The sequence below is a fragment of the Aquarana catesbeiana genome, linkage group LG02, assembly GCF_042186555.1.
Source record: "Aquarana catesbeiana isolate 2022-GZ linkage group LG02, ASM4218655v1, whole genome shotgun sequence".
NCBI classification, from domain to species: Eukaryota; Metazoa; Chordata; class Amphibia; order Anura; family Ranidae; genus Aquarana; species Aquarana catesbeiana.
Genome location: NC_133325.1, coordinates 130,212,247 through 130,233,641, shown reverse-complemented (window position 1 = coordinate 130,233,641; position 21,395 = coordinate 130,212,247). Strand labels below are relative to the sequence as shown.

The following is a 21,395-nucleotide window of genomic DNA, read 5'->3' as shown; positions in this document are numbered from 1 at the left end:
AGTTTTTAACCACTTGCTGCCCGCCCACCGTCATATGACGGCGGGACAGTGCAGCTGTTATCCTGGGCTGCCGTCATATAACGGCGCTGCCTTCCAGGATCCCTAGGGGGCGCGTGCCGCCGCGTCACTCAGGGCCCGGTGCGCGTGCCCGGAAGAGAACCTTCTTGGAGAGATGTATGAAGAGCAGAACTTTTCCTTTTGGGTGAAATTCCACTTTATGCCTATGATCTGCCATAGAGCTGCACGATTCTGGAAAAAAATGAGAATCATAATTTTTTTTGCTTAAAATAAAGATCACGATTCTCGGTGTAACATCTTTCACATTATGCAAAAAAATTGGGCTAACTTTACTTTTTTCTTTATATATAATATATATATATATATATATATATATATATATATATATATATATATATATATATATATATATATAATTATTATTAATTTTTTTTTTTTTCCCCAAAAAAATGCGCTTGAAAAAAAAATTTTTCTTAGTTTCTGTAAGAAAATTTTGTAAATAAGTAATTTTTTTTCTCCGCTGATGGGCGCTGATGAGGCGACACTAATATGCAGCACTGATGGGCAGGCACTATGGTCACTGAAAGGCAGCACAGATTGGCCTCACTGATGGGCATAGACTGGCGTCACTGGGTACAGGTTGGCATCATTGATGGGCACTGTTGGGGCTGCACTGTAAATAGGACACTGATAATTACTGATTACCTATACAGGTCTCCTCTGTAAGGAGATGCTGCTAATCGGCTCTCCTCACACTGTCAGTGTGAGGTTAGGAGAGCCGATAAATCGTATCTGCTTGTTTACAGGTGATCAACTGTGATTGGACACAGCTGATCTCATGGGTAAAGAGCCACGGCTCTTTATTGAGATTCGGGCCGCGCCGTGTCCCGGGGACACAGCACACCCACAATTTGCTGTGCGTCCCCGCAGCGAGTCTGTGTGACGTAATATCATGTTGGCCCAGAAAAAGAGAGCATCCTGCCTGCCATCATTTGTCTATACGGCAGGTGGGAGGCGGTTAAATAGATTAGAAAGTGAACCTTGGGCTACGCCACCAATAACCTTAGACCATTCAAAGTATGACTTGGACCCCTTTCACACTGGGGCATTTTTGGGCTAAAAATAGCGCCTGAAAAATGCCTCCCCTGCAGTCCCGGTGTGAAAGCCCGAGTGATTTTTACACTGGGGAGCTGCGCTGGCAGGACGTTTAAAAAAAAAAAAAGTCCTGCATGCAGCATCTTTGGGGCGGTGGAGGAGCAGTGTATACACCGCTCCTGCCCATTGAAATGGGTACCGCGGCCGAAGCGCCTGTGCTTGCAAAGCGATTTGGCGCTACACGAGCACCTTCACACCTACCATCGTTTTAGCAGCGCTATTTGGTCGCTAGCGGGGCGCTTTAAACCCCCACTAGCGGCCGAATATCTGCTAGTTTTAGCGGTGCTTTACCAGCTTGTTTTACCGTCAACACCTGCCCCTTTGTGAAAACAGTCTTAATAATCCCTACTCTCTGAATACAGTCTTTTTCTGTCCACGTACAGGCTGACTTTTCTAAGCCTGTGGACTTTACCTTACACATTCGCCATGTGTAGAGAACTGTGTCAAATGCTTTTGCAAAAGGCCACATATTCTATATCCACAGCCACTTCTTTGTCTAGGTTTTTGCTTACTTCCTCGTAGAAAAAGTCAGATTTGTTTGACAACTTCGGTCTTTCATAAATCCATGCTGTCTATTGCTTAAAATATTGTTTTGTAGCAAAAACTTGTCTATGTGGTCTTTTATCAAACTCAAGTATTTTCCCAACTAGAAGTTACACCAAATGGTCTATTTACTCAGCGTAACATCATCTTTCACATTATACAAAAAAATTGGGGTAACTTTACTGTTTGGTTTTTTTTAAATTCATGAAAGTGTCCCTTTTCCAAAAATTTGCGTTTAAAACACCGCTGCACAAATACCGTGTGATAAAAAATATTTCAACAATTGCCATTTTATTCTCTAGATTCTCTGCTAAAAAAATATATATAATGTTTGGGAACTCTAAGTAATTTTCTAGCAAAAAATATGGATTTTAACTTAACTACCAAATTTCAAAAATAGGCTTAGTCATGAAAGGGTTAAATACCCATTCCTTATTCTGTAGCTTTTTTTTTTTTTTACTGTAGATGTGAGCCACATAGATGTTTGTTTTTTTTTTTAGCTTTTTAAACTACTTGTCCATGAGACTGTATTTTGCACACAGTCAATTTGAAACCTTACCATTTCTTTTTCTGTGTACTTCGATGACAATAATCCCTTCCAGTCTAAGTCTAAGAAGAGCAGCCCTCAGCCTTGGAAATTATGCTCTTAAAATGTGTTTTTACCTTTCCAGTATCTTGTTTTTTTGCAGCTTACGTTAAATAAAATCATATTATGGTCGTTGCTATCCAGATGTTTTTATGTGAACATTAGTAGCAAGCTCCACATTGTTTGATTGAGATTACCAGGTCCAGCAGAGTTGGGGCTTATATAAACTGTACCATAAAACTGTCTTGTAATAAGTTAATACATTTCCACCCTTTTAAACCTGCCATAGACAGTTTAAATCTCGGTTGGTTCAGCAGGACCCAGCAGAGATTCAAACCATGTATGGGCAGGCTGATTGTACCCAAGTTGATCGATCAACTTGATATAACCAGCCTGCCGGGTTTTAGCATTTAGCATGCGATTAATGCTAGTGGCTGTTATAGCTTCTAGCAATAAGCACTGTTCTCTTGGTGGGGACAACTTCCCCCACTAGGACAAGACAATAGCTCGGTGGGAGGGATTCTCCTGTCAACACTGTTGATGGGGGAATCGAGGCTGCAGTAAAGAAATTTGCTCCGTCTATGGCCGGCCTTACTTGTCCAGCAGTGCTATTAAGCCAATCAATTTCACGGTAGCTAAAATCTCCCATTAGCCCAGCCCTTAAAGCTCTTTTGATCTGTGCAAGGAGCTGAGTCTTCACCTCCTTGTTCAAGCGGAGTTCTGCCTGGGGAAAAAAAAAAATTAATCAGCAGCTACAAATACTGCAGCTGCTGACTTTTAATATAAGGACACTTGCCTGTCCAGGGAGCCCACGATGTTGGCACCTGAAGTCGACCCGTCCCTCGGCTCCAGGCAAACGCGCTGGCATCCTTGCTAAGTGAAGCCTTGCGGCTTCACAGCCTGTTACCTACTGCGCATGCGCGAGTCGCGCTGCACATTCTGAACAGTCCCTGCTGTCTTCTGGGACCAGAAGGCGGGGGGGGGGCGGGTCGGACATTGGGTAGTTCACCGCACAAAGTGCAGCGATCGTTCCCTGGAAGTGGGAGCAAATACCTGGATTTGACAGGTATCTGCTCCCCCCCCTCCCTCTTGAAAGGTGCCAAATGTGGCACCGGAGGGGGGGAGGAATCCGATCCGTGGAAGTTCCATTTCTGGGTGGAAGTCAGTTTTAACCCTGGGGGCTACCTGTAGCAAATTCCAATAATTAACTTTGAAGTACAAACACCCAAATGTATCTCCACCTATAAGGTCTTATGCACACTGGATGTTTTTAATGTGGCTATAAGGGTGACTGGTGGCTTTTTTTCCCCCCTGCCTCTAATAGCTGCCTTGGCAGAAAAAATACCTGATGCATGTTAACGTTAGGTGCGTTTGAGCATTAATTTGTTATATCATAGCCAAGAATGTTGCCCAATCGTGAAGAATAAAGCAGACTTCTGGCATTGGTGAACAAACACTTACTCCTTTGTTGCATTTTGCACTTGTTTTTATCATCATCCTATGTAGTACTGTAATGGCCAATGATTGTAATATAGGAATCTACTTGCCAGTTGCCATAACCCTCCATTAACCACTTGCTTACTGGGCACTTTTACCCCCCTTACTGGCCAGGCCAATTTTCAATTTTTGGTGCTGTTGCACTGTAAATGACAATTGTGAGTAACACTGTACCCAAACAACATTTTTATCATTTTTTTAAGACCGCTTTCTTTTGGTGGTATTTAATCCCTAAAAAGAAAAAACAGTGCTGTGCTACTAAAATAGTCTCAAGTAAATATAGTGTTATAAACAAGTGCTTAAATTAATCGCAATCCTAACCATCATAAAAATTAGCATTGGAATGAAAAGTTCATTAATCTATTAAAGTCCATGAAAAATAATAACAAGTAACTGATTGCTGTAGATCCACAAAAAAAAGGATTCACCAAAAAGTGCAAAAATTATTCCAAAAGTGCTTGTCTCCACCAGTATCGTAGGCTGCTCACCTCACATTTTGACCCCTGTTTCACCAGCGGGTCAAAATCCGTTTCCCCTCTGGGGGTGACAAATATACCTGGTGTGGTGCTGGAGCTTTAAATTCTCAGTCTCTCACGCTCTCTTCGATAGGTTCAGGGGAAGCCCCAATACCTCTCACCCAATAGAAGATATGAGGAAAGAAAATGGCAGAATCTAGTGCTCTCCGTTTTTAAAACATTTATTTCCCATATCAAAAATGGGTAAAACACTATCGAGTTTGGCGCTTGTGAGTGCCACACTTAAAGCACCAGCCCCACGCCAGATATATTTGTCATCCTCAGAGGAGAAACTGGTCAAAATGTGAGGTGAATCCTTTTGATGAATCCTTTTTTTGTGGCTCTACAGCAATCAGTTACTTGTTATTATTTTTCATGGACTTTAATAGATTTATTAACTTTTCATTCCAATGCTAATTTAGGATTAGGATTGTGATTAGTTTAAGCACGTGTTTATAACCAGGGTGGGTAAAAATCAATGATTTAAAATTTTTTTTAAAAATCGGCTTTTTTTGAATAAAATTTTTTTTTTTTTACTCCAAAAGCAATCTAAAGATAGTTTTCTATTTAATATACATTCATTTAGTTTATTCGGCATGAAATGAAGCTTAGTTATGTAGCATGAGGATGTATATTCTGCAATATATACATTTTTGGTAAACTCATTCAATGAATCCAAGCTCTGCAAGCTGAGATAAGATGCACTGCATTGATGCATTCACACAATTTCACATTACCTAGAAGATAAAACACAGTTCAGAAATATTCCTTTATCCCATTGCTTTGCAAATCCTATGTATATTACAAACTGTATGATTGAAGAGAAATGCATCTGTACCAGGCTCTAAGTGTGAGGAGGAAGGGCAAGCAGTAAAAATGAAATTGAAACCCTCTAAGCAGCTTATAAACATTGTGATCTTTCTGCATATAGCTTGATGTGCTTTATTCCTCCCTTGAGGAGCAAAATGGCAGTAGGCCGTAAAAGAGACCCAGTTTGGAAATTTTAATAAAGTTCCTCTACCTATGGGTAAAGCAGGTATGTGGGCCAAATGCAAGCAGTGAAAAGAAGAAATGCAAGGCCTGAATGAAACAACATCATGAGAAGACGTGCTGTGATGAAAGGACCGCGTTTAAAGTTGTGGTTGTGTTTTTTTTTTTTTTTATATATGGACCCAGCTGATGTATTCAATTTTTAAGTTCTTTTGTTTGTTTTTTCAAAGATATTTGGTTTATGCCCTTCAGTTACTAAACATTGATGTTTAACCAAATACAAGAATATGTAATATAAGGTTAAGGTTTTAATTAACCACTTCAATACCGGGCATTTTCACCGCCTTCCTGCCCAGGCCAATTTTCAGTTTTCAGCGTTGTCGCATTTTGAATGACAATTGCACGGTCATGCAACACTGCACCCAAGTGAAATTTTTATAATTTTTTTTCCCCCACAAATAGAGCTTTCTTTTGGTGGTATTTGATCATCTTTGCGGTTTTTATTTTTTGTGCTATAAAAAAAAAAAAAGAAGAGTGACAAGTTTGAAAAAAACTAATTTTTTTTACTTTTTGCTATAATAACTATCCCAATTTTTTTTTTTTCTCAGTTTAGGCCGATGTGTATTCTACATATTTTTGGTAAAAAAAAATCTCAATAAGCGTATATTGATTGGTTTGCGCAAAAGTTATAGGGTCTACAAAATAGAGGATAGTTTTATGCCTTTTTAAAAATTTTTTTTTATATTAGTAATGGCGGTGATCTGCGATTTTTATCGTGACTGTGACATTGCGGCGGACACTTTTGACACTATTTTGGGACCATTCACATTTATACAGCGAACAGTGCTATAACAATGCACTGATTACTGTGTAAATGTCACTAGCAGGGAATGGGTTAACACAAGGGGGCGATCAAGTGGTTAAATGTGTTACGTAGGGAGTGATTCTAACTGTGGGGGGAGGGGACTCACAAGGGGAGGAGACAGATCGGTGTTCCTCTCCCCTGACAAGACGTGGATCTGCGTGTTTACACACAGATCCACGGTTCTGCTCTGTTATCGGGCAGTCGCGGGTGCCCAGCGGACATCGCAGCCGCCAGGCACGCGCACCGGCTCCCGAGTGGCGCATGCATGCCCCCTACACGGCCGGAAAGCCCAAGACGTCATATGACGCCCGCCCAGGATGGGAGATCCCTCCTGCGGACGTCATATTACTATGAGCGGGGTATGAAGTGGTTAAATAAAAGAATTTGAGTAGTTCTCCAACTATGTGTGATTAACCTAAAATCGGTTCTCATATCGCAGTTTTACTAACCTGACCGCTTATTATTCTAAATGGGAAATCTTCATTTTGTTTACAAATATTAAAGATTAATTAAAGACCTTTGAAGAGCACCTGTCATCTCAGATCCATCATGGTAGCGCCTGTTAGCGGGCATCCACTCACCTGCTGCCGCCACACCACTCACCCTGTTGTGTCACTACCGCATCACCAGCTGTCCCATTAAAGTGGAGTTCCACCCAAAAATGGAACTTCCACTTTTTGGATTCCCCCCCCCCCCCCCCCCTCCGCTGTCACATTTGGCACCTTTCAGGGGGGAGCAGATATCTGTCTAATACAGGTATTTGCTCCCACTTCCTGGCATAGATCACCGCGGGGCTTTTGGTGATCTATGCCACTTCCGGCGCCTACACTGTCCTCTCCCGCTGTATTCTGGAAGACACAGAACACAGCAGGGACCAGAGAGGATGCGCAGCGTGACTCGCGCATGCGCAGTAGGGAACCAGGAAGTGAAGCCGCACGGCTTCACTTCCCGTTTCCCTTACCGAGGATGGCGGCGGCAGCAGCCGAGAGCCGACGGACGGATCGGCTTCAGCTGCCAACATAGCGGGCTCCCTGGACAGGTAAGTGTCCATATATTAAAAGTCAGCAGCTGCAGTATTTGTAGCTGCTGGCTTTTAATATTTTTTTTTTTCAGCGGACCTCCTCTTTAAAGTGAATGGGACTGTTGGTGAGTCAACAGCGGGTCAGAGGAGGAGCCGCTGCGGGACAGAGATGACAGTTGCTCTTTAAAAATTAGGATTTAAATCGAGCCTTTTTACTAGTGATTTAAATCAAATACACCCTGTTTATAACAATGTTTGAGATGCACTAATTTAGTAGCTCAGCACTGTTTATTTTGTATTTTAACTATTGTCCTTGAGGCTCGGTTCACACTTGTGCGCCGTCCGACATCGGATGTGATTCGCACTGCAAATCACATGAGATGTCTGTGCATTGGGAACTCAGCCATACAGATTGTATGGCTGAATTTGCATCTCATTCTGACCAAATTCGCACAGAAGCCCTTTTTTGGTCCACACCAGAATCTGATCACATGGGTGTTCACGCTCATGCGATCCGATTCCTGTCCAAATCGACAGTTCGCACTGCGATATGCAAACTGATTTGGGGGTGTCATTAACTTTCTATTGACCTTTCCAGCAGTTCGCCTATGGCAGTGTGAAATGCCTGCGAGTCGGGTGCGATGCGGGAACCCCCGCGGTGGATTTGCGGAGTTCGCACCAATGTGAACCGAGCCCAAGTGGAGTGAAAGCACTTTTAGTGATAGTGGCTACTTGTTTTGATATCTTATTTTGTTTGATTTATTGATTCTTACACGTGGATTGCGCTGATTGATTTCAGGTCACTTGGTATTTAATCGCTACTGGGTTTTTTATTTTTTGCTAAACAAATTAAAAAAGACCGAACGTTTTGGGGGAAAAAGCGTTTTTCTTAGTTTGTTATAAAATGTTGTAAATAAGTAATTTTTCTGCTTCACTGATGGGGCTGCACTAATGGGTACTGAGGGCGGCACTGTTTGGCAGCACTGATGGGCGGCCCTAGTTGACAGTACTGGTAGTCCCTGTCAGGGCTGCACTGATGATCTGTGCCCTGATTATCAGTGTAGATGTTCCCTGTGTGGATTTGCTGGTTATCAGCTCTGCTCTTATCACGTGCTGTCAGTGTGACCAGAAGAATGCCGATAACCAGCAAATCCTGTTTACACTATGATAGGACACAGTTGATCGTGTGGTAAAAAGCCTCTTTGGCTCTTTACCACGATCTGTGATCAGCTGTGTCCCAAGGACACTGTGATCACAGATGGCTGCGGATGCGCGCCATGGGGGTGCATGAGAAGCGCGATCACGGGAGGATGTCCTATGACAGCAATGTGCGACTGCGTTATGTTCAGCTATAGTGCAAGTCGTGAAGAGGTTAATGTCTGACATCTATCTGACTTGTCTGTCCAATTATGTTCTAATTCACCCTCCCCCAGTAATCCTAGTTTAAATACTCCTCCAGCCTTCCCATAAACCCCTTCCCCAGCACAACAGACCCTTTTCCATTTAGGTGCAAACCATCTTTAACATAAGGCCTCATACACACAGGACATTTTAAAAAAAGCCAGTAGTGTTAGCTGTAGAAAGCTTTAACTATAGAGTGAGTTTTTCAGCATTTTTGCAGTAGCGTTTATTTGGCTTTTTTTTAACAAAATGATACTCCCACAAAAGCCCATGGCTCAAAAATGCTAATTAAACAGCGAATAGATGTGTTTTTTGGTATTTTCAGCTTTTTTTCAGAGCTGGAGTGTTTTTACAGCTAAAAAAACTCCTCTCAAAACCCTCTAGTTCTGGGGGTTTTTTTTCCAGCCAAATGCCCTTGCCAAAAACTGCTGATGACAGCCTATGTGTGTATGGGCACATAGGATAACATGCTGGGGAGTTTATTGGCTGCAGAAAACGACTGAAGCCAAAAACATCTAATGTGCATGAGGCCTTAATATGATTGTAAAGTCTAGTTAAAAAAAAAAAAAAAAAAAGTTATATAGTGATGCCTTGGATTACATACATCATTCGTTCCAGAAGAATGCTTGTAATCCAAAGCATGTACATATCAAAGCAAGTTTCCCCATAGAAAATAATGGAAACTCGTATAGTGTATGCTAGTGCCGCATGTAACCAGAGGTGGGGGGGGGGTGCGCTGGAGCCGTTAGAGAGCACTCTGAGACGCTCGGATGCACTCTGGGAGGCTCGGAGACACTTGGGAACAGAACGTTTCCGAGTGTCACCAGCGCCCCCGCACCTCTGGCCAAATGTGGTACTGCACACTCCAGAGGCTTGAATCCTGCTTGTTTTGCAAAACCATGCTTGCAAACCGAGTCAGATTTTTTAAAAATAGCTCGTATTGCGAAGTGCTTGTAAACCGCATTGCTCACAATCTAAGGTATTACTGTACTTGCCTCCTCTGGTTTTGCACAGAGCAGCCCGGATATTCATCTTTTTAGGTCCCTCTTTGCTGCTCCTGGCCCCTCCCTCCTATTGAGTGCCCCAACAGTCAGCAGCTTCCTATGAGCCCTGTCCCCCTCTCTCCCCTGGTTGGCTGGCTGACTGACAGCCGCGGGAGCCAATGGCTCCGGTGCTGTGTCTCAGCCAATCAGGAGGAGTGTCCTGGATGGCTTAGACATTCGTGGACATTGCTGGAGAGAGATTGGGCTCAAGTAAGTAATTAGGGGGATGCTGGGGGTGGCTGCTACACACAGGTTTTTTTTTTTCATCTTAATACACAGAATGCATTAAGATAAAAAAAACCTGCCTTTACACTCTTTTAAGGTTGTACCCCAATGAAATTTGCTCAGTACTCTAGAAACTCAAATCTTCCCTTTTACATCAGGTCTTTAGCCACCTCCCACTGCCTTTCCTGTGTTATGCATGGCACAGACAATATTCCAGAGAATATAACCTTGAAGGTCCTTCCCTTCAACTTGTAGCCTAGCTCTTTAAAATAAATTTTTGAGGTTCCTCCATCTTCAATGAATTCTGGCATTGGTCCCAACATGAATCATTACAGCTGTGTCAAGTGCCACCCCTCCCAGTAATTTGTTCATCTAGTCCACCACCTGCTAAAAGAGATGTCAAGTCATTTGGTCCTTCTGATTATAGAATCCTGCGCATCTAAGGCTCCATTGACACCTAGGCGTTCTGGATCGTGGCAAAATGTGTAACGTGTTTGTGTTGCCATTATTGCTTAATGGCACCCCAAACTTTAGCACATGAGCTTGTTTTTGAGTGTTTTTGGCGTGGCGGAAGGCCCATTCAAATGTCAGGTGCCACTCCAAAAAAACGCTCAAGGAACCCCCCCCCCCCCCAAAAAAAAAAGTTCAAAAAAGAGTGGCTGCAGCTGACACAGATCGCTCAGGTGTGAATGAAGCTTAAGGCTTCCGTTTACCCAACTTGGTGAATTTGTTTGGGTGCTTAAAGCAGAGTTCCAGTGCCCCAAATCATCTCTCTTTTTTTTTTTTTTTTTTTTTTTTTTTTTTTTACACAATATTTAGATAATGTCCTATATGTGCTCTTTGTAGTTTATGTGAAAATAGTGGATTACTAACCAGATCTCGGAAGCAGGCAGGTTCCATGTCAGCTGTGGGCATCTGAAGCCCTCTTCTGTTTTTGGGATTCTGTGCAGCTGGCTACTCAGTATACATCTCCCAATCTCGTGCCTGCGCATTAATGCCACTGCACGACGCTCTCTCTCTTCCTGACAAATTGTTAAAGCAATGGCGGCGTCGGCAGAAGTTCCCGCCACGTTGCTATAGCAACCTGTCAGAGGACATGAGAGGAGACTTGTCCCAAGCAGAGATGGCTCTACTTCCTCATGGCATATGCAGGTCTTTAAATATGGCACCTAACTCCTCCCCTTTGAATCATTTCTGGTCTGGAAATAACGCGAGATTTCGTCATTGGCAATTTGCATGGACTCCTGGGATAGATGATCCCAGAAGTCCTTGCGAACCGCCTAGTGATGACAGCGCCTAGGCGGCCGCAGCCGGAATTGCTGCAGAAAACAAAATAAAAGTATTTACTTATAATAAAAAAAAAAAATAATGCCAATACTAAAAGCATTCTGGATGGCCATGAGATTGATTACACATGCACAAATTAGGACGAACTCCACTTTAAACACAGGACTGGCCATCCTTTTTAAAGCAGAGTTCTGCTTAAAAAAAAAAAAAAAAAAAAAAATTAAAAGTCAGCAGCTACAAATACTGCAGCTGCTGACTTTTAATAACCAGACACTTACCTGTCCAGGGACCCAGCGATGTGGGAGGGACGAAGCCATCGTTTGTCTCCCCCTCCTCTCTGCGGCGCCGGCATTGTAACTCTGGGCGCCGGGCTGTGGTTTCACAGCCAGGCACCCACGGCGCGAGGCGCGCCGTGACTGGCCAGGCAGTCATCTGGGACCTGTGACGTGTCCCAGATTGCCGAGGCATGTCAGAGGGTCACCTCCCTTAAAGCATAAGTTCCATTTTTGGGTGGAACTCCGCTTTAAGGTAGAAAACATCAAATGTAATAAGGAAAGAAAACAGCACAGCATGCAGGGGGTGGTAAAAATCATGCACATATGTATTTTTGCACAATGCACCACATCCCACTTTAATTCGGCTTTAGTGTGGGAACATGGCACACAAAAAACAATAGTTTTCTATGTGCCCTTTTGTGGGATCTGCATTGATCTTCTCAGATCAGTACAGCTCAAAGGACTTGATGTGAACAAGCCCTTAGTCTTGTCACTGTTCAGTAATCAATGTTGGAGTCTTTCTTATTTTCCTTTAAATGTAATTTATATTTTAACTCTGTTTTGCTTTTAACATATATTTGATATAATTTTTTTTCCCTCTGACAGGTTAGTTTATCTGGGATGTACCTTTGCCCTTTAAATAGGGTTGATTGACAAACGGTTTCTGGATTTCTAATGCCATGGCTACAGGACTGAAAAATGTGGGCAATGCGTTTGGTGGTCCATCGCCGGCAAAAGCCTTCCAGATTGCACCTGCTGTTATAGTTGACGATGATGATGATGTAGTTTTCATTGAACCTGTTCGGGTTCCTCAGTCTGCCCCACCTCCTGCATCACGAAGTACAGGATTTCCTCCATCACTGAATGAAAATCACAGGGCAGAACTAAAATCACACTCTTCACACTCTTCACACTCTTCCAGTAAAGATGTGGATTCTGGCAAGGGAATTATAAGTGAGACAATCATCATTGATGATGAAGAAGAACCTGAGCCCAGCCGTGCACCAGACAAAAATGCTTCCAGTTTCAGCACTCCCAGGCTTATGGACTCTAACAGACCTATTGCGGATTTTCCATCGGCATCTACTTTCCCAAGAAACAAACCAAGTACTGGGATAATAAATTCTGGTATTACTACTGAGCCTGACTCTGAAATACAGATTGCAAATGTCACTACATTAGACTCAGGATTAGGTTCTGTAGGTGATGGTCCTCTTCAGAGTAGTGAGGGGAGAGATATGAATCTGATGATTACTCATGTGACCTCACTGCAAAACCCTGGCATGGGAGAGGTACCTAATGGATTACAAGGAGCTAGTTTTGGTGCCCATGTCCAAACCTATCCATCGCCTCATACCTCACAAAACAAGCCCACAACAGGACCTTATAATCCAGGACGAATTAATGTTAGTGGTGATGTTTTCCAAAATGGTGAATCTACAACTCATCATACTTCTGGTAAGTTAAAACTGGTATTTGGGATATATATATATATATCTATAAACATGTAATATTCTATGCAGATTAAAAGCATGGGCATTACACACCATTGTCACTGGAATTTCAATTGCTTTATGGAGAAAATCATTATTTAGTGTTTTTTTTTCTCAATGGCTATGGCTGATGGGCATAACAAGGCTCTTAAAAATGTTTGTTTATTTTACCTTCTTTTCTATGATCAGAGTCCTAAATAAACACCATACTATGAGTTCAAATTTTACAGTGCCTAGTGACATCTTTTCAGTGGAAATGTGTGAAGATCTGTTCTGGGTAATACCATTGCCAAGATATATTGAAACCGTCGTAACTCTACAGATCAGAATTGCCTAAAAAGAAACCTTTCCTTAGAGAAGCATGGAGGCTTCCATTGCTATGTCTCCTTCTGCAGATACTAGTTCAGGGCTTGACAAACCCCAGGTCGCCATGGCGACCAGAAACCGCACCCTGGCGTCTAGGCTGCCACCAGCCCACTCACTGCAACTCCCAAAGCCCCAGACATGCAGTGCTATGATATTTAACACTGACCGCCATTCCTCCTCCCTCCTCCCTTCTCCACACTCAGCGCGGTGCTTGATGCTTGCCATAGACTCTGAGTGTGTGAAACTGACACGTAACAGAGAGAATCTGTCAGAATTGAGCTTGATGTCGGGGGTGGGTGGGACCCAGCAGCTATCAAACACCAGCCAATGGGATCTGGGCGGACCGCTATGTGTATGTGGCCCCGCCTTTTTTCTTAAGCAGCCCAATCATTGGCTGGTGTTTGATAGCTGCTGGGTCCCGCCCACCCCCGACATTAAGCTCAATTCTGACAGATCCTCTCTGTTACTTGTCAGTTTCACACACAGTTACACTCGGCTCAGTGTGAAACCTGCCAGTGCCACCTGCCAGTTCCTAACCAGTGCCACCTGCCAATCAGTGCCATCTATCAGTGCCACCTGCCACTGCCAATCATTGCCAGCACCACCTGCCAGTGCCATCTGTCAGTTCCAAACCAGTGCCATCTGCCAGTGACAACCAGTGCCATCTGTTGCCAGCCTTACTCTTTCTGGCCAGCCCATAACCCTGATGTAACAGCGTTACATTGGAGTTATTGACTGGGTGCTCCGTTGTGAGTTAGGGGGCGAAAATTACTGGCCTTACCCCGGGAGCTGACAATCCATACCACTCTAAAAAAAAACTGGCTCCTAGATTCAAAGCAAATTTGTCAAGCCCTGTACTAGTTGCTTGGTTGTCCTGACCCTTCGAGTGTTACTAAACCCAGTAATATGAAAATAGTTCACCCATCCCCTGCGGTGCCCACATTTTATAAATCTTCCTTCTACATTAAAATATTGCCACTATATGACTTTTTGGCAGTGGACTGTAGAATACCTTCTACTCTTCTCATTTCCATAACCTAAAGGATGGTGTTCTGTATTCCAAGGAAAGAACTGGGCAGGGCTGACAGAACTGCTCAGTATTTCAGTGCAGGAAGACAGTGTATTGTCAGGTTTATTTCTTAAAGTGTAATTGTGCTTTTTCTAAACTTAAACTTTTCCTTTTTATAGATGCCTGGCTATCCCAGTCTGCTTCATTTCCACGAAATCAGCAGCCAGGCGTGGAAATCGTGTCACCGGTAGCCTCCCTTCCAAAGCAGGTTTTACAGCAGCCTCCACCAACACAACAGCCTTCAAAAGCTGTAAAGGTGACATGTGCAAACTGCAAGAAGCCACTTCAAAAAGGGCAGACCGCATATCAACGCAAAGGATCCACTCACTTGTTCTGTTCCACTTCTTGTTTATCATCTTTTTCACAGAAGCCAGCTCCAAAGAAGCTCTGCACTATGTGTAAAAAGTAAGCCGTCATTTTTTTAATGGTAACCAGGGCATCTGTAAAACTTGTGTAGCACAGTTAAAGAATCAGTATGCATTAGGGTACTCCTAGCAGAATTTGGTTACTTGTTATAGAAAACTTGTTTGTATTGTGTGTTTATAGGCAGTATGCAACCAATGTAGATACATTCTAGCTGAGTAATCCTGAGATCTGTAGATTGGAAACTGATCCTTTTGTAATTTTGTTTTTTCAAATGGTCAGCAGAAATGAGGATGCCTATTTTTTGCAGTTGAACAACAGTTCTCCCTTTTTAGATCTTCAATACTTCCAGCAGCCACCTGTAAAGTTCTTCAGTGTTGGGCTCTACTGGTGTACACTGTCAATCTAACTGGCCAGAGTGTTGAGCCTACCTCTTCCAGTGCTGATGTGCAGGTATTGCAGGAAGTCGGTAATAATAAAAAAAATACATTTTTTATCTTTACTGGTATTTAGACAACACATTCATGTTCAAAGCCTACACAATTATTGGTAGAATTCAGAAAGATTTATCCTTAACTGACCCCTTGTCCTTGCAGCACTGGACCTCTCTTCTGAAGACACACCCCATCTCGGTGCAGTCGGACAATGCCACCAAAGTGGATAACCTAAGAACAGTGCAAAGGACACTGGGAATTGTAGACTGAGGAATGCAGTGCAAGGGATTGGGCTGCAAACTATAAGGGATTACAATACTCAAAGATTCCTTCAAATAGAGGCGGGTAGAGTGGGGACAGTATGTTTTTGCACAGAGCAGCCCTGATCCTCTTTGTTTTGGGTCCTGGCTCCTCCCCCTGCCAAGTACCTCCAGTAGCAAGCCATTCACACACACACTGCGTGGCTTGGTCCCGTTCTCTCCTCATTGACTTGTTAGCTGTGATTAACAGCAGCAATCATAGAATGCATTAAGGTAAAAAAACCTGCCTTTAGGGAGAAAACCTTTTGTGCTGCAGAATCTCCCTTAGTCCCGCCAATCCCCCCCCCCATACTTACCTGAGCCCGATCTGGATCCAGCGTTGTGCACACGAGCGGCCCCCTCCCTTCTCTCCCTCCTCACTGGGGAGATTGATCGCATTGGCTCATATGTGTATACTATTTGGTTATCGCTGCTTTATTACCTTGGTAAATGTATGTGGTGTGGTGTTTTTTTTTTTTTTTTTTTTTTATTCTAGATTCGGAAGGTAAGACAATAGACCATTTTAGCAATTTAGTTCATTACATTATTGAGCACTATAGGTAGCTCTGCTTTTTTTTTAAATATTTTTTTTTCCATAGTAAACACAATATAATACCCATTATTTTATTTTTTTTGCTAAAAGAGAAGACGATGTTGCATCAAGTAAATTGGATACCAAGCATGTCAAACATATTAAAATGATTTTGTTTTTTTAATTTTTTTTAATTTAACTTTATTGCTATCACAAGGCGGCCAACAAGTCCCCTGTGTGATTGCTTTGGACAGGTGACAACTACCCTTTATGGAGACATCAGGGGTCTATTAGACCCCCCCAGTATCTCCCTGTGTTACAAAGCAGCTAATCAAGTATCAGTTTGTTGCAAAAGGGCTCATAAGAGGATGCTGGTGCACAACCTTTGGCTGGGTAATGAACTTTCCAAAGTCTGCCCTCTGGCCCTCTTGCTGTCTGGAGTACTTGGGTCTTAATTGTGGACACATCCCAAGCCAGAATATTCCTTCTATTCATTGCTCAGACTTTCGAGTCACAATGACGCTGCTCAGTTCACTTATGCATGAGGGTTCTAGGTTTCCTGGTGACCTCCATCCCTTTACCCGATTTCACTTTAGACCCCTTCAATCCAACATCCCTAATATGTGGAACACAATTGCCCAGTGCTTTTGTCCAGTCAAGTGAGTATCTGATATGACAAATCTTCAATTCTTTGGTAGAAACTATAGCTTCTATTTGCAAGACTTAGTCCCTCTCTGTCCTGCCCATTGGCCCTTGTAAAGCATACCCTGCTGCCTGGTTGGTCAGACCACTCATTTCCAAGGCCTATGCCCTTTTTACTACAGACAAGCCTATAATTGGGCTTACCTGTAGCTACACTGGATATCTCCTAAACCTGCAAGGTTTAGGAGATATCCCTGTATTTGCATGTGCCGATGTCATCGGCACATGCACACTTAAGCAAACTGAAGCAACGACATGTACTTGCCGTTGCTTCAGTTAGCCTGTGCCGTTACCGGCGGCCCCCGCACGCATGCACGAGAGTGACGCCATCGTGGCTCTGGCCAATCACAGCGCCGGAGCCCCGATACCTGGAAATAACCCCCAGGAGTTATGTTGGCCAACAGAGCTGTAAACAAGGACTGCTGTGGGGCTTCGATCTCAGGTAAATAATTCATAATGAGCTAGTATGGTATGCATACTAGCTCATTATGCCTTTTGTCTTGCAGGGTTGTTTTTTTTTTTTTTTTTTTTTTTTTTTAGGGTTTACAGCCACTTTAAGCAAAAGGTTCCTTCTTTTCTCATTAGAGCCCATTCCACCAGCGCTGTTGGTGTCTCCTGGGCCTTTCACCATCAAGCCTCTGTATCCCAGATTTGCAAGGCCGCAAACTGGTCCATTTTTACAAAGTTCTACCAGGTTGGACTTCAGGCCTCCGCTAATGGCAAGCTTTTGGGTTGAAGGTGCTTTAACCTGTTTGAATGTTTTGTTCAAGTTCCCTAAATCTTTTTGTCGTGTTGGTCTGTTGGCAGTTTGAAGTTGCTAGGTTGTTGCCCACCACTCCACACCACTTTTTTGCTTGGGTACGTCCCATGTAAATTCCATGTCCTGAAATACAGTAGAGCTGCACGATTCTGGCTAAAATGAGAATCACAATTTTTTTGCTTAGAAGATAGATCACGATTCTCTCACGACTCCCGCGGCGTAACATCATCTTTCACATTAAAACAAAAAAAAATTGGGCTAACTTTTACTGTTTCGTTTTTTTTTTTTTTTTTTTTTTTTTTTTTTTATTATTCATTGAAGTGTATTTTTTCCCAAAAAATTGCATTTGAAAGACCGTTGGGCAAATACAGTGTAACATAAAATATTGCAGCAATTGCCATTTTATTCCCTAGGGTCTCTGCTAAAATATATGTAATGTTTGGGGGTTCCAAGTAATTTTCTAGCAAAAAATATTGATTTTTAACTTAAAGTGTCAGAAAAAGATTTAGACTTTAAGTGGTTAAACTTCCTGCATTTACACATTGTTGAAAACTTGGCAGACTGCCCTTTATTTACACAGAAGTTCTATCCCTTTGATCTAAGAAGGAAGCTTAGTTACAATGTTTCAAGTTAAAGACTTGGCAGAATGCCCAGATGCTTTCTTTTGACAGCTGAGTGAGCAGATAGTAGTCTCTCCACTTGTTTATATGAAAGAATCCGCAACCTCTGCAGGAGAGATTGTCAGGATGGGTGAATCGAGATCACAGTTTAACGATTAATTGTGCAGCTCTAGAGTACAGTACAAGACACTGGTCCCCTCCTCTATGCCTTGCACTTCGTATTGCTTGATAAGAAACCAGCCTTATGGAGTGGCCAGGGTTATATATTGGTACGCTCTAGGGGCGGCCCTAGAAGATTTTTTTGTTGGTGTCCAATCACCTGAAGGTAGCAGCATATCTAACTCATGGTCTATGAATAGAGTTTAGATATTCTGTAAATCTGTAGGTGGTGTTGGGTTCAGCTCATAATTCAGACATTGGTCAGACTTAAACAAGATGAGACTCCTGAGAGAGACAATCATTTTTGGCCCTGAAAAGTAGGGGGCACGGGCAAGTTGCTATAAGTAGACACTTGTAATTCTTTGTTTATTTTCTTTAAGGTTAGATTACTCATTTATGTGTTGTACATAGTATGCTTGGCTAACATCATTTTGTGTTTCTTTCAGAGATATTACAACAATGAAAGGTACAATTGTTGCTCAAGTCGATTCAAGTGAATCCTTCCAGGAATTTTGTAGTACCTATTGTTTATCGGTTTATGAGGACAAACAGAATTCTGCCAAAAATCAGAACAAGTCCAGATGCACTATCTGTGGCAAATTAACAGAGGTATACCTTAGGTTCAGTTATACGTACTGTGTTGTGTCTTTGTCTCTCTCTGAGGATGCAGATTGCCTCAAATCCTTCTGTCTCTTCATGCAATCCCAGACAGACTTGATGATGTCGAAATCGAGGCTCTGTTGGGGCCAAACCATCACTTTCAGGACGCCCTTGTTCTTCACGTTGAAGATAGTTCTTAATGACATTGGCTGTATGATTGGGGTCATTGTCCTGCTGCAGAATAAATTTAGGGCCAATCGCACACCTCCCTGATGGTATGGCATGATGGATAAGTATCTGTATTTCTCAGCACTAAGGACACCACTGACCTTGACCAAATCTCCAACTCCATTTGCAGAAATGCAGTCCCAAACTTGCAAGGAACCTCCGCTATGCTTTACTTTTGCCTGCAGACACTCCTTTCTCTACCTTTCTCCAGCCCTTCAGCAAATAAACTGCCTCTTTTTGCAGCCAAATATTTCAGATTTCGACTCCTCAGTCCAGAGCACCTGCTGCCATTTTTCTGCACCCCAGTTCCTATGTTTTCATGGATAGTTGAGTCGCTTAGCCTTGTTTCCATGTCAGAGGTATGGCTTTTTGGCCCCAATTGTTCCATGAGGTAGACTTCTGGCCAGACTTCTCTGGCCAGTACCGGTGTTCCAGGGTCCCACTGGTTTCTGCCAGTTCTGTGCTGATGGCACTGCTGGACATCTTCTGATCTCGAAGGGAGGTGAGATGTAAGAAGTATGTGTCTTTCATATGCTGCATTAAGTTTCCTTGGCCGACCACTGTGTCTATGGTCCTTTACCATTGCACAATCAGTTGTGTCCTCAGTGCTGAGAAGTACATACATAATGTCAATGTCATTAAGAACTATCTTCAGTGTAGAGAAGAACAAAGAGCCCTGGAGTGATGGTTTGGCTCTCTCAGAGCCCCAATCTCAACATCGAGTCTGTCTGGGTTTACATAAAGAGACCTCCTCAGATAATCTGTGGTTAGTCCTCCAAGATGTTTTGAACAACCTACCTGCTGAGTGCCTTCACAAACTGTGTGTGAGTGTACCTAGAAGAATGTATGCTGTTTTGAAGCCAAAAGGTGGTCACACCAAGTATTTGATTTCGTTTTTTCTTCTGTTCGCTCGCTTTGCATTTTGTAAAATGATTAAAATAAGTATTTTTCAAATCATTCCTACTTTACATCATTTCATCACACCTGCCCAAAACTTTTGCACAGTATTGTATGTTAGTGTGTGTGTGTGTGTGTGTGTATACGTAAATGTATTTTATTGGGATTTTATGTGATAGACCAGCACAAAGTGGCACATAATTGTGAAGTGGAAGGAAAATAATAAATGGTTTTAAATTTTTTATTACAAATATTTGAAAAGTGTGGCGTGCATTTGTATTCAGCCCCCTTTACTCGGATACCCCTAACTAAAATCTAGTGGAACGAATTGCCTTCAGAAGTCAGTTAGTAAATAAAGTCCACCTGTGTGTAATTTATTCTCAGTATAAATACAGCTGTTCTGTGAAGCCCTCAGAGGTTTGTTAGAGAACCTTAGTGAGAAAACAGCATTATGAAGGCCAAGGAACACACCAGACAGGGCAGGGATAAAGTTGTGGAGAAGTTTAAAGCAGGGTTAGGGTATAAAAAAAAATATCCCAAGCTTTGAACATCTCACGGAGCACTGTTTAATCCATCTTCTGAAAATGGAGAGTATGGAACAACTACAAACTTACCAAGACATGGCCGCCCACCTAAACTGACAGGCCGGTTAAGGAGAGCATTAATAAGAGAAGCAACCAAGAGTTAACTCTGGAGGAGCTGCAGAGATCCACAGCTCAGGTGGGAGAATCTATCCACAGGACAACTATTAGTCATGCACTCCACAAATCTGGCATTTATAGAAGAGTGGCAAGAAGAAAGCCATAAGTCCAGTTTGCGAGGAACCATGTGGGGGGACACAGCAAATGTGAAAGAAGGTGCTCTGGTCCGATGAGACCAAAATTTAACTTTTTGGCCTAAAAGCAAAATGTTATGTGTGGCAGAAAACTAACACTGCACGGTCCCCCCTGAACACACCATCCTCACCGTGGAACATAGTGGTGGCAGCATTATGTTGTGGGGATGCTTTTTTTTCAGCAGGGACAGGGAGGCTGATCAGAGTTGATGGGAAGATGAATGGAGCCAAATACAGGGCAATCTTAGAAGAAAACCTGTTAGAGTCTACAAAAGACTTGAGACTGGGGGAAGAGATTCACTTTCCAGCAGGGCAACAACCTAAACATACAGCCAGAGCTACAATGGAATGGTTTATATCAAAGTATATTTATGTGTTAGAATGGCCCAGTCAAAGCCCAGACCTAAATCCTATTGAGAATCTGTGGCAAGATTTGAAAATTGCTGCTCAGACGCTCTCCACCCAATCTAACAGAGCTCGAGCTATTTTGCAAAAAAGAATGGGTAGAAATGTCACTCTCTAGATGTGCAAAGCTGGTAGAGACATCCCCAAAAAGACTTGCAGCTGTAATTGCAGTGAAAGGTGGTTCTACAAAGTATTGACTCCGGGGGGCTGAA

The 21,395-nt window shown here is 42.7% G+C and overlaps 1 protein-coding gene across 3 annotated transcripts in view; it reads left to right on the top strand.

Annotated features, from left to right (window-relative positions):
* Window positions 1–21,395, top strand: part of ZMYM2 (zinc finger MYM-type containing 2) — a 134,470-nt gene that overhangs the window by 20,480 nt on the left and 92,595 nt on the right. For all 3 annotated transcript variants that reach the window (XM_073613468.1, XM_073613469.1, XM_073613467.1), the window contains exons 2-4: window positions 12,028–12,879; window positions 14,469–14,754; window positions 18,665–18,827. In XM_073613468.1, the coding sequence (XP_073469569.1) occupies window positions 12,102–12,879; window positions 14,469–14,754; window positions 18,665–18,827 (1,227 nt within the window). In that variant the 5' untranslated portion in view covers window positions 12,028–12,101. The remainder of the gene's footprint in view (window positions 1–12,027; window positions 12,880–14,468; window positions 14,755–18,664; window positions 18,828–21,395) is intronic.